This window comes from Chelonoidis abingdonii, chromosome 1, assembly GCF_003597395.2.
Source record: "Chelonoidis abingdonii isolate Lonesome George chromosome 1, CheloAbing_2.0, whole genome shotgun sequence".
Classification (NCBI taxonomy): Eukaryota; Metazoa; Chordata; order Testudines; family Testudinidae; genus Chelonoidis; species Chelonoidis abingdonii.
In genome coordinates, this window is record NC_133769.1 from 216,131,947 (window position 1) to 216,145,663 (window position 13,717).

Sequence of the window (13,717 nt, forward strand, 5' to 3'; positions counted from 1 at the left end):
CTCTGTCTGCGAGAAACATCCAGTTCCCTGAGTCCTCATAGATCATGTGCTCCAGCCCTAATCATTTTTTTGCGCTCTGTGGACTCTTTTCCAATTTTTCACTCCTTTCTTGTAGTGTGGAGCCACAACTGGAACAGATCCAGATGAGGCCTTCACTGTGTGAATAGAGGGGAATGATCACATCCCTCATCTGCTGGCCACAGCCCTACTATACAGCGAAATGCGTAGCCTTATTGGCAACAAGGGCACCACGTTGCTCATATATCCAGCTTCTCGTCCTGTAACCTAGGTCTTTTCTGCAGAACCTGCTTCCTAGCCATGTCGGTCCCTGTCTGTACAGGAATGGGATTGCTTCTGTCCCAATGCAGGGCTTGCTTGTCCTTGTTAAAACCTCAATCAGGTTCTTTTGGTCCAAGTCCTCTATAATTTGTTAGCCCCTCTGTATCCTATTCCCAGCCCTCGCATATCTAGCACCCTCCCAGTTTGTTGTTCATCTGGGCAACTTATCTGCGAGTGCAGCCACGCCATCCTCCAGATCTTAATGAAAGATTTGAACAACAACTGGCCAGAATTGACCTTGGCACTCCACTTGAAACTGGCCTGCCACGATGGATGGTGTGATCCTATCGTTGAGTCCTGATGACCTCGCCAGCTTTCTATCCCTCTATAGTCCATCACCGCCCATGACTACTTTAACTGCTGGCAATACTGGGGAGACCGCTGTCAGAAAGCTTGAACGTCAGGAATAACACCCCTGCTTGCCCCTCATCCACAGCAGCCAAGTTCTAGTGATAGAAGCCGTCGTATGGTTATCAAGCATGGATGCCCTTGGTGAACTCCGATGCTGACTGGTTCTGATGACACTTTCCTCTCTCTATGTCGCGTCAATTGTTCCTTGAGACCGCTCCATGAGTGTTTCAAGACTGAGGTGAGGGGACTGGCCTTGTAGTTCCCGATCCTCCTTCTCCTTTATTTAAAGAGGGCACTCACAGTAACCTTTTCCAGCATCCTGGACCCCCGTTCGCAGATGAGTTTCAAATGTAATGACCAATGGCTCTGCAGTCACATCCCGCAACTCCGTTCGCACCTCGGAATGCAGCGCATCCGGCCCTAATGGATTGTGCTCGGCCAGTTTTTCTAAATAGTCCGAAACCACTTCCTTCCCACGAGGCTTGTCACCTCCCATACTGGCTGACTTTTTTCCCCGTGCAGCGCTGGGAGTGACCTTCGTTGGAGACAGAGGCAAAACAAAGCATTGAGTCATAGCTTTTCGATATCCTCTGTCATAGGTTGCCTCCCTCAGTCAGTAAGTGCCAACATTTTCCTGACTTTTCTTGGTTGCTACTCACCTGAAGAAAACCCTTCTTGTCTTCTTACATATCTCTGCTAGCTGAAACTCCACAGTGTGATTTGGCTTCCTAATTTCAGTCCTGCACTGTCTGAGGCAATTTTTATATTCTTTCTGGCCATTTGTCCAAGCTTCACTCTTGTAAGCTCCTTTTTTGGTTTAAGATCAGCAACGATTCATGTGTTAAGCCAAGCTGATCGTCTGCCATTTTACTATTCTTCTACACAATCGGGATGTTCTTCCTGCAACCTCAATAAGGATTTTTTAAATACAGCCGCTCTCCTGGACTCTTCTACCTCATGTTATTTCCAGGGATCGTGCGCCCATCAGCTCCTGAGGGAGTCAGTCTGGCTTTCTGAAGTCCAGGATCTGTTCTTCTGCTGCTCTCCTTTCTCCTTGTGTCGGTATCCTGAATCGACCATTCTCATGGTCACTGCCTCCCAGGTCCCATCCACTTTGTTCCCGTTATAACTCTTCTCTGTTGTGAGAAGCAGTGAAGAACTCTGCCTAGTTGGTTCCTCGCACTGTGACCAGGAAATTGTCCTACACTTTCTAAAACTTTCTGGATGTCTGTGCACACTGTATGTTTCTCCAGCAGATTCAGGGTGATTAAAGTCTCCCTAGAACCAGGGCTGCGGATCTAGTAACTCTGCTAGTTGCCAGAAGAAAGCTCTCCACCTCATCCCCCTGCTCTAGTGGTCTATAGCAGACTCCACCATGCACGACCACCTTGGTGCTCCCTTTAACTTATTCCAGAGACCTCTCAGGTTTTCTGCATTCTACAGTAGCTCTGAGTCAGTCATACTAGATCTACATACAGTACACTCCCCACACTTTTCTCCTGCCTGTCCTTCCTGAACAGTTTAATCCCATGCCATGACAGTACTCCGTCATGTTGATATGCCACTAAGTCGCGTTATGCATCGCATCATAGTCCTTGACTGTGCAGGACTGTTCCAGTTCTCCCTGCTTGTTCCCGGCGTGCATTGCATTTGTGTATAGGCATTTAAGTTAACTCGCTGATTGTCCGCTTTTCTCGTCTGAGACAGGAGTCCTCCCTCTTGCTCTCCTGCTTGCTTCCTCCTGGTCCATTCCCATATCATCTCGGCCCACTCTACGCGAGCCGGCTTGGTTCCTTCCCCGGGAACCTAGTTTAAAGCCTTCCTCACTAGGGTTAGACCAGCTGCTTGCGAGATGTGTGCTTGCGACAGGGTGTTGCAAACAAGACACGAGAAGTCGTCTTCCGCTCTACTTGCGCTGGTTAGCCTCCAACTGGAGTATTGGTCCGGTTCTGGGCACCGCATTCAAGAAGAGTGGAGAATTGTGGGAGGGCCGAAGAAGAGAACAGAAAGATTAAAGCTTGAGACATTGACCTACGAAGGAGGCTGAAAGAACTGCGGTTTATTTAGTTTGGAAAAGAGAGACTGAGAGGGACATGATAGCAGTTTTCAGGTATCTAAAGGTGGTCATCAGGAGGAGGAGAAATTGTTCACCTTTAGCCTCTAAGGATAGAACAGAAGCATGGGCTTAAACTGCAGCAAGGAGATTTAGCTGGACATTAGAAAAAAGTTCCTAACTGTCAGGGTAGTTAAAACTGGAATATTGCCTCGGAGGTTTGTGGAATCTCCATCCTCTGGACGATATTTAAAAGAGTAGGTTAGATAAATGTCTATCAGGGATGGTCTAGACAGTATTTGGTCCTGCCATGAGGGCAGGGGACTGGACTCGATGACCTCTTGAGGTCCCTTCCAGTCCTAGAGTCTATGAATCTATGAATCTATGCTCTTCCCTCTCTTCGTTAGGTGGAGCCTGGCTCTACCTAGCACTTCTCCTTCTTGGAGCACCATCTCATGGTCAAAGAATTCAAAGCCTTCTCTCCGACACCATCTACGTAGCCATTCGTTGACTTCCACAATTCGACGATCCCTACCCAGGCCTTTTCCCTGCACAGGGAGGATGGACGAGAACACCACTTGCGCCTCAAACTCCTTTATACTTCTTCCCAGAGCCACGTAGTCTGCAGTGATCCGCTCAAGGTCATTCTTGGCTGTACCATTGGTGCCCACCTGGAGAAGCAGGAAGGGGTAGCGATCCGAGGGCTTGATGGGTCTCGGCAGTCTCTCCGTCACATCTTGAATCCTAGCTCCTGGCAAGCAGCAGACCTCTCGGTTTTCTCGGTCGGCCTTCTCTTGGGAGCGGAGGTCGTGGAACCCCCATCCCTAGGACAGTTTATCTCGTGCCTTCCAATTGGTGGAGTCTCCTTCTGCTCCTTTCTCTCAGATGTACCATCTACTCCACTCTCCGCATTAGTACCTGTGGAGAGAACATGAAAATGATTGTTCACCTGTATCTCCATTGCTGGTACATGGACGCTCCTCTTGCTTCTTCTGGAGGTCACATGCTGCCAAATTTCTTCACCATCCCTCTCATTCCTCTGCACAGCCCGCTCCGATTCCCCAGGATGTTGTGCCCGTAGAAGCATATCCTGACGTCTGTCCAGGAAATCTTCATTTTCACGTATGCAACGCAGGGTTGATACTTGTTGCTCCAGACCTCAAACCTTCTCTTCCAATATGGAGACCAGCTTGCACTTTGTACACACAAAGTCGCTTCTGTCCTGTGGAAGAAAGATAAACATGGCACAACCTGTGCAGATTGCAACAGCTGAATGCTCGCCTTCCATAATGTCTTGCTTCTAAGAGCTTCTTCAGCTGTTGCAGCAACTCACAGAAGCCCGGGAGATGAAAGCCTCAGTGGGCTCTCCCCAGGCGAACTCCCAGGAAAACTCCCTCTGTTAGCCTCTGCTGTTCACTGCTCAGCTGGTTAGCTGCTGACTACATTTTTATAGCAGTCAGGCCCACTCAAGGCCCACCTGGAACAAAGCTCTCCCAATTCACACTGTTCAAGCAAACAATCAAGCACACAGTCAAACTGACAAACTGTCCCCTGCAGCAGACGCTCAGATACTCACCAACACAGCCCCCCTGATGCAGCACTTAGTATACCTCCTCATGGACAGATCCCAGGCAAACTCCCTCTGTTAGCCTCTGCTGTTCGCCGCTCAGCTGGTTCGCTGCTGACTGTCTTTTTATAGCAGTCAGGCCCACTCAAGGCTCACCTGGAACAAAGCTGTCCAAATTCACACTGTTCAAGCAAACAATCAAACAATCAATTTAAATAAACACAGAGAGTTTCCTTACCTTGTCAAATCTTTGTTTTAAACTTTCCGTTTTTTTAGTAGTTTACATTTCACACTGTACTGTACTGTATTTGCTTTTTATTATTTTTATTTATTTATTTATTTGTTTCTGCTGCTGCCTGATTCTGTACTTCCGGTTCCAAATGAGGGGTGTGGTTGACCAGTCAGTTTGTAACTCTGGTGTTCATAACTCTGAGGTTCTCCTGTAACGTGGTAGGTTTCAGAGGTAATGTGCTAGACACTATTCACATACAGAGGAGGACACAGTGCCTGCCCCAAAGAGATTGCAATTTTAGGCCCTGATCCAAGCAGATCTATGCAGATGGACCTTGGCATCATCCAGTCCCTCATTCTGTTACTGGGATTCCACATAGGTCAAGGGTTCACCCATGTGAAACCACTTGCATGTCTAAGGCATATCTGGTAATGGGACTGAATGCTGCCTGCTTGCATTCCCGTTATGCATGTGAGTAGTCCATTGGATTTTAACAGAAGCCCTTGTATGTAAAGGTACTCACATGTATAAGTGTTTCCAGCATAATGTTCCATGTTTAATATTTAACCCTCCCTACCTATTTAGCATTTAAAACTTGTATTGTTTATGTTGAACCTTTGCCCATTGTTAATCATTATTTTAATTCTTGTCTTGCTGCTTGTCAGCCAGGCTGAATTGAAGAGCTCCAATGAGAAAATTCTCCTCTTAGCCAAACATAAAAGTGTTTCAAGTGGTAATGAGTGCTCTCCTACATTTTGTGATCAAAATTGTTAAGAATCTCTCCTCTAATTCCAAGAGACAGGGCACTATGTCATTCCTCCCCCACCCTTCTCTTTTAAGCTTGGTTCCCTATAATATTTGAAAATGTCTGCTATGTGCTACCTATCCAACAGAGAGTTTTGCTAGTTTACTGAAATTGATTCCTGTAACACACATGGTTATGCTTGTGCATGGGGCTGATTGCCCTGAGCAAGAAGCTCAGTATCGGCTTGGTGGTCTGCCATGCGCAAGGGAACAGGGCCACCCAGAGGATTCAGAGGGCCTGGGGCAAAGCAATATCGGGGGCCCCTTCCATAAAAAAAAATGCTATACTATACAATGCTATATTCTCGTGGGGGCCCCTGTGGGGCCCAGGACAAATTGCCCCACTTGCTCCCCCCCGCCCATGGGCGACCCTGGGAAAAATAAACCTTCCGCATCTCGGCACAAACCCAGTTTTGAGAAAACTTCTTTAAAAGGTATCACTGGTTCTCAGCATCAGCTAGTGCTTAAAGGCACCAAAGCTCATTAAAAAGGTTGGACAAATATTTTCCGTCAAAACTTTTTTTGGATTGAAAACTAGGGGTTTTTAAAAAGCAGAAAAAAATCATGGACAATGTCTGCTTTCCTTCAAAATTTGTTGTGTTTTTTTTAATTGAAAAGCTGAAATTAGTCCGCCAAAACTTGAATATGGTTTGGGGTTTCAGAAGTGTGTGGCCAAATATTTGCTGCTTGCTGATGTCTTGATGTATAAAGAAATAATAAGATTCTGCTTAAAAAAATCAGACATTTTGAACCACCTCAGCTTGTGACCAACGCCTGAGCCCTCCAGTCAGAGTTTTCCAGGTTTTGATACTCTGCTGGCTTCCTGTCGCAATATCTCCCTCCAAACTTTGGTTCATTTAGGTTGAACATAAAAAGCCATACTGGGTCAAACCAAAGGTCCATCCAGCCCAGTATCTGCCTACCGACAATGGCAATGCCAGTGCCCGAGAGGAGTAACCTAACAGGTAATTGTCAAGTGATCTCTTCCATCTATCTCCATCCTCTGACAAACAGAGGCTACGGACACTGTTCCTTACTATCCTGGCTAATAGCCATTAATGGACAAGTGACTTAACCTCCATGCATTTATCTGTTTCCTAGAGATCGGCTCCATGGGTCCCTCACAACTGGAGCGTTACTGTGGATTGTCTTTGTATACTTAGTACATACTCCACAAACTTAGCATTTGAGCTGTTCCAGAATCTGGATGAGCTATATGTTGTGAAAACTGACATGCTCAAAATAGCACATGCATGTGAATGGACCAGAGTTGAACTTAAAATTAACCCAGAAGTTTCAACTGGGGGTGACCTCGGGGGTCACGAGGTTATACTGGGGTTGTGAGCTTGCAGCCTCCACCTCAACCCCGCTTTGCCTCAGCATTTAATAATGTGTTAAATAATAAAAGTTTTTAAATTTATAAGGGGGGGAGGCGCACTCAGGAGTTTGCTATGTGAAAGGGTCACCAGTACAAAAGTTGAGAACCACTGAATAACCCTCTGAAGCCTCCAGAATGCAGGGAGTGGGAACTCCCTTGGTAGGTTGGTAAGGAGTAGTTGCTAATTTTAAATGAAGCTTACTCTCTCCGCATGAATCTCCCTATTGCACTGAACTTAAATATAGACTGATTTGGCATTGAGAGTGAAAGGTGAGTGGCCCTAAGAAAGCTACAGCTTGGCTCTTTCACAAGTCTCCAACTGCGAATGAGCTTATGGATAAGGGAGCGTGCTCCAGACAGCCTGGTCCTGCCCTATATCTGACCCCCCATTTCCTGCCCCAGTGGCACCCCCCTCAGAATCCCCGACCCATTGCTCCTTGTCCCCTCCTGTCCCCAGACCACCCGCCCACACCACACCCCAGGACCCACCCCTACTCCCTTCCCTTGATGCCCCGACCCCTATCACCCACCCACTGAGTCTGACAGACCCCGAACACCCATATCCAACCCCCCATTCCCTGTCCCCTGACCGCCCCCCCAACCTTTGCCCCCTCCCTGTCCCCAGGACTCCCTGCCCCTTATCCAACCCCTCTGGCCCCTTACCCCCGGCTCCCCCATCTCCCAGATCCTCAGCGCATCCAGGAGCATCCCTGGACAGCTGCAGCATGGCTCCGGTGGGGCCTGAGCTCCGCCCCGCTCCAGGCCAAGCGGAGGGAACTCAGGCCCCGCTGGAGCTCCCAGCCCCGCCTCCTTGCCACGCAGCTCTGAGTGGGGAGGAGCTCAGACCCCGCCGGAGCCACGCTGCACCGCTGTTCAGGGATGCTCCTGGATGAGCTGAGGATCCGGGAGAGGAGTGCAGGGAAGGTCGAGCCAGGGCTGGGGAGGGAGCCTCAGCCATTCTTGTGGGGTCCCTGCAGAGCCTGGGCTGTGGGACAAGTTGCCCCACTTGCTCCCCCCCCCCCCCCCGCCAGGGGGCCTGCAAGGGAATCTTGTAGCAGAGAAGGTAAATTTCTAAATAAACTGAGGGACAGGAAAGTCCTCTTGAAATGTCCTCTGCAATCTGATATCCTTCCTCTTCTTTCTGCCAAGAACCAATCTCTTAGGAAGATCCTGTCTAGCTGATTACATTTGCGGACTGGTTATGGCTTTTCCACACGCACACACCATAAATTCTTGTATACCTCACTAGCAGGTAATAGATGAAGGGTATGACACGTATGTGAGGATAATTAAATGCTTCTGGAGAAGTAATACAAAGAATGTGGTGTTACCTACATCCCTGCATGTTTTGGCCTGATACTTTGTTTGTTTATAAACAAATGGTCCAATTTATATATTGTGCACTGTTTGTGAATGTAAGCCCTTTATTGTATTGCCTACTGTTTCAGCACTGTATTCGCAATCTCCTAATTTCTACCTTACTTTGTCAGCTACTGCAATAAGACCCCAATCCAACTAAGCATGTGAGAAGTGCCACTGAAGTCAGTGGGACTGTCCATATGCTTCGTCTGATGTCAATAGAATTAATCATGTGCGTAGGCCCCTGTTCAACAGAACATTTTACCAGCTGCGTGACTCCATCCCTGTTCAGCAAAGTACTTAATTGTGAATAGTCCCACTGAAGACTTCACATACTTAAAATGAAGCATTTGTTTAAGTGCTTTGATGAATTGGAGCCAACATAGTGTGCTGAGTCAGGGCCTAACTGCTGATCCCTGGGCAGGATCACAATTAGAACACTAAGTGTATTTGACAGTTTTTATAGCAAAAATCTATTTCACAACATGTATTTAAAATAAAATGCTTTGATTACTAATACTTGCATTGTAAAAAAGAAACAAAAAATAGTATTTTTCAGTTCATACAAGTACTGTAGTGCAGTCTCAATCGTGAAAGTGCAACTTATAAATGTGGAACTTTTTTTCACATAACTGCACTCAAAAAAAAAAAACAATATAAAAATTTAGAGTCTATAAGTCCACTCAGCCCTACTTCTTGTTCAGCCAATCACTCAGACAAACAAGTTTGTTTACATTTATGGGAGATAATGCTGCCCACTTCTAATTTACAATGTCATCTGAAAGTGAGAACAGGTGTTTGTATGGCACTGCTGGAGCCGGTGTTGCAAGGTATTTACATGCCAGATATGCTAAACATTCATATACCCCTTCATGCTTCGACTTATAGATTGCATTTTTAAAAATCTTTTTTACAGTGAAGATATTTGTAATAAAAATAACAATATAAAGTGAGCACTGTGCACTTTGCATTGTGTTGTAATTGAAATCAATATATTTGAAAATGTAGAAAAACATCCAAAAATAAAATTGTGTTGTAATTGAAATCAATATATTTGAAAATGTAGAAAAACGTCCAAAATTAAATTGATATTCTGTTATTGTTTAACAGTGTGATTAAAACTGTGATTAATTGTGACTGGTTTTTTTTAATCCTTTGATAGGTTTATTTTAGAGCTATCTTGATTTTCAAGCATAGAGGCTTAAAGGGTTCACATAGGGCCAGTTCTCTCCACAGTGCCAGGAGTGAGCAGTTGATTTGGGTTCATGCATCCTTTTCTATCCCCCATAGCCCATGGAGGGGCTACCAAAATGACTCTATTGTATGTTACTCTAGTCCAGTGAGTGGAGAGGCCTACGCACCTCTATCACAGTTCTATTGTAAGGGATAAAATCAGAGGATCTGCACAACACCTGCCTTCCCATATGTCCCCCTCCCCCATAGCTAAGCTCTGTGCTGCACAAAGGGTATGAACCCTTTACACAATGGAACTCACTGCCAAGTCCACTTCCAGTTCAGCTGTGGAAGTGAGGGCTGGACTTCTCCTATGTGGAGTTTGTGGCCTGTTGCAGGTTTTCTATGGAACATCACTAAAACAGAGCAGAGAACCTAGTGCAAATTCCTAACAGGTTCTGTGTTTGCCATGTGTTTCAAATTGATGGCTTTCAGCATGCTAATTAAGCTGCTTTATGCAGTTGTGTGGGATGGAGGTGGGATGCCATGCTGGCAGAGCAGGGCAGGCTGCTTTCTGGTAAGTTACTAGCAGCAATGGCATGAATGGGAAGGACAAAACTGCAGACATAAAGGAACAGTGAATTGGGCTTAGACCGTTGGGGAAACAGGCACTGCAGACATGAAAACAAAAACTACACAGTAATGAAGCTGTTTCTGCTGGGGGCTGGAATGGAACGAAGACAGAAGAGGAGAGAGAGGAGTTGTTGTTTCTATTTTTAAATACATGGGAGGTGTTCAGACACTGTCTATGTGGTGATAAGTATCTCTTCAAGACAGATTGATTAGCCAGCAGCTCTTCATCCATGTGCTAATTTTGCCTAGGCAATAGAAGTTACTGGCTTTGACTTCAGGAGTGGCTGCTGGGTGCTCAACACTTGAAATCAGGCCATATATTTAGGAGCCTAAATATAGTCGTACTAGCCTCACTTTAGACATCCATTTTTGAAAATCTTGGCCTGGTGCCTTAATGACCCCATGTTAACTATTTCGATATTTGTAATTTCAGGAACTTAATTTGGAAGTTCCAGCTGCAGTATAGACATTCCCTTAATGTCTGACCCATTATATGCTAGAATTTATAAAGATCAGGAAACTTGATCCCCTGAGTCTGTAGAAGCCACTACCGTGAAGAAAATCCGACTTGCACTAAAGTTAGGTATAACTGTCCCTTTGCTCAAACAGATTAAGGTCTAAAGCTTCTGATTAAACTAACACCTTTTAAATATTGCTCAGGTATATTTTGCAGCAATATTACATGCTGCACAATTCTATTGCCATGGGCAAGTTAATGATGTGGGTGATGTTGTTTTGAGTGTTTATCGAGTCTTTTTGACAGAAAGCAATTCCTACTCACCTTGCTACTACAGCAATTGTCCAGATCCTTTAAAGAAAGCTGAGCTTTCATTTCTTTAGCTTGAATGACTATGGAAGGCTTAATACAATAAAACAAAACAAAACCTTTTGATTGAGTAGAACTATGTTTTCAGGGAATGTAACCAATGTTTCACTTACATAAGTTGTGCTGTAAACCGTGATTGTTCTTCAGTCACACACATTTACTGCAGCTGTTTGGCAGTTTTACTACAGCTGGTTGGCATGATGGCTGTTAACAGCCACTTATACTATGGAACCATCTTACAGTGAAATCACTCCATTGTTCGACTCCCCCTCTCAAATAACTTCACACTAGCTGGAAGTTCCCTCTGAGAGAAATTGTGATTTGCATTTTCCAATACATGTTGCATAATAACAATCTGACATTTTCATTCTACTTGTTTATAAAAAGAGTTTCACCCTATCCAAATTCACTATAAACTGGTTCCACTATAAATCTAATCATCATGGAAGCTTATGCTGTCAGCATTGCTTAGGTTGTTGCATCCTAATCTCACTTGCACGCCTCTGCAAGAGCTTTTCTTGTTCTTTTAAAATTATATTTCCTTTCTTGCTGCAGTTTTTCTTTTCGTTTTGTATTGTAGGATCGGGATATTCACCCATAGAAGATGACGAAGATGTTTATGCACGCAATAGATATAAAGGTGAATGCTTTGCTTCTGTGCTAAAGAAAATCGGCTGGTTGCTGGGAGATCTTCTCTCTTTCCTTCCTGCATCATAAAGTCTTAGAGTGATCCAGCTCCATGTTTGTGTTCAGATTTTTCAGACAAGATAAGCTTTTCATTTTTTTTGTTTTTCTAAACAGTGGAAAATGAAACAGGCACTGTGCATTGTTTAGCTTACATGAGTAAATTATTGTTTTTTATTCCCTTCACCCTCAAAAGGTCAAGCTGCTAACTCATGAATATTAAAAATAAGCTGTCTTCTGCCTCTTTCATACCTCATAGCCAAAGCCATCAATGATAATCCTGTTCAGAATTTGGACCTGTTGATGGTAAGGTATGGAAGCGCATGAAAGAGAGCTTGATTTTCATAAGCTTCTTAATATAGTCCTTGACATTTCAAATTCATCTTGCAACCTGGAATGAAGAGTAAAATGTGTTTGCCAATGAACATACAAGACATTAAACAAAATGTGCTGGCACATTAATGAGATAATTGAATTCTGCAAGTATAGAAATCAGATTCAGATTTTCTTCCCTATTCCAAACAAATTTACTGACCAATGGGATCTGGTAGCAAAATCACTGGTGCATCTGTGACATATGTGCCTAGTTCTTGAAGAATCTGGTTCCACGCTCAGCCCCGTGCTCTCCCCTCACCCCAAAAAAGTTATTTTACTGAAGTTTTGCATCGGTAAACTTGTCTATGGACATGCAAGAAGACAGTGTATTGCATTGTTGTGATAACATAGAAATATTGGGCATTAATGTAGCTTTGCTTAATGTTGGTACTAGACAGAGAATAAAACAGGATTTTTACACAAGGATATGCATGCAAGCTACTTATGAGTACCAAAGGAAAAGGTACAAAATACTGTCTATCTTATGTTTTTATAAATATTTGTTTTGCTCCCCCCCAAAGTGTATCCCAGTGTGAAAATCCTGCTTTAAAAATATAATCAGAAAAAATATATTTGCCCATAGCTTTATATTCTGTTCTGTGGTGTTCTTTATCTTTAACCTTTAATCCTCTGTGGATACTTAAACAAAGAATTCAAGTGATTCAGTAAAGATAAACGAATGCTGGCTGGACTGTGGATTAGTGGTCGAAATGTAGACTCTGTCTAGGAACAAGTGATCCAAAACAAATTATTTCAGTGACTGCAAGGATGTCACAGTGGTATGTGAAACACAGTGGTTTATTAACACAAATATTAAAAACTATATTGAATTTGGAAGCTCTAATGGGAGCTTTCGTAGCAGATTAGACAACTCAGATCCAAAAATCAAAGGCATGAAGCTGAGAAGACCTAAGTTGTATTAACTTGCTTGCATTTATTTGAGTTGGCGAGCAGGTCACTTAAAAAAAACAAACAAAAAAAAAACAGATACGGATCTGAGTTGTAAGATTGGATCTGGATCAGAAGTTCACCAAAATGTGAGGGTGTTCATGTCCCGGGTTTTGGTTATGGACCATCTCTCCTTGTAAAAATGTCAGAGTATCAAATATACTAACCACTATGCATGCCTTTTGAAAAATGTACAGTACATGCCTAGCATGGCATGGTGTGTATGTGTATCTTAAGCAGAGCTATGTAAACCCAGCAGATTTTCAGTTCACAGTGCTGTCTGCAAATTAAACCCTGCAGTCTGTTTGCCAGGGGTTGGCCACATGCCAAACCCTCCGTGCTCATCTGGATGTTTTTCAACCAACTCAGACTTCCAAGGAAACATCTCTACTGAGTTCCTTCCCAACAACTTAGCTAAGAGTTCCCTTCCTCCCTGGTGACCCCCCTGTTCAACTGCCTAATCAACCAATAAGCCCTGTGTATTAAAAAACCCCTCTGCATTTTGCTTCCTGAGCTTACAGGAACATTGATCCAAAGCCAGCATTTGGACAGTGCTGACAGACACTATAGAAAGTGCTGCTGTCAAGAAGAATGCTTCTTCCCTGACATGTGAGATGCCTGCTCTACCTGGGGTTCCCATGAGAAGAAAAAGCCCCCAGAGTGCAGTATTTCTTTGTTCACCACAGACAAAAGCCACTTTGATCCAGACCCTTAAGGGTACGACTCCACTGCAGCTGGAAGTGGGCCTCCCAGCCTGAGTAGACAGACGTGTGTTAGTAGGACTATCATGTGGATGTTGCAGTTCTGTAAGAGAACATAAGTATGTCACTGAGTTAAATGGCTTCGGAAACAGGCTGTGCTTCTTTAAAATGCTTTTTGGGAAATAAACTAAAACCCTGGCAGTCACACCCTTTTCCATTCTCAGTCTCTCCCCTTCCACTGTCCAATGCTGTTTCTGTGGTTCTACTAACAGCACAGTAGAATTTATGTGGAAG

General features: G+C 44.3%; 1 protein-coding gene across 2 annotated transcripts in view; it reads left to right on the forward strand.

The window, feature by feature from the left end:
• Positions 1-13,717, forward strand: part of SRPX (sushi repeat containing protein X-linked) — an 80,608-nt gene that overhangs the window by 38,450 nt on the left and 28,441 nt on the right. Inside the window, exon 2 of one of the 2 annotated variants that reach the window (XM_032778501.2) lies at positions 11,296-11,355. The exons of the other annotated variant lie outside the window; for it this stretch is intronic. Coding sequence (XP_032634392.1) covers positions 11,296-11,355 — 60 coding nt within the window. The remainder of the gene's footprint in view (positions 1-11,295; positions 11,356-13,717) is intronic. 2 annotated transcript variants of the gene reach the window in all.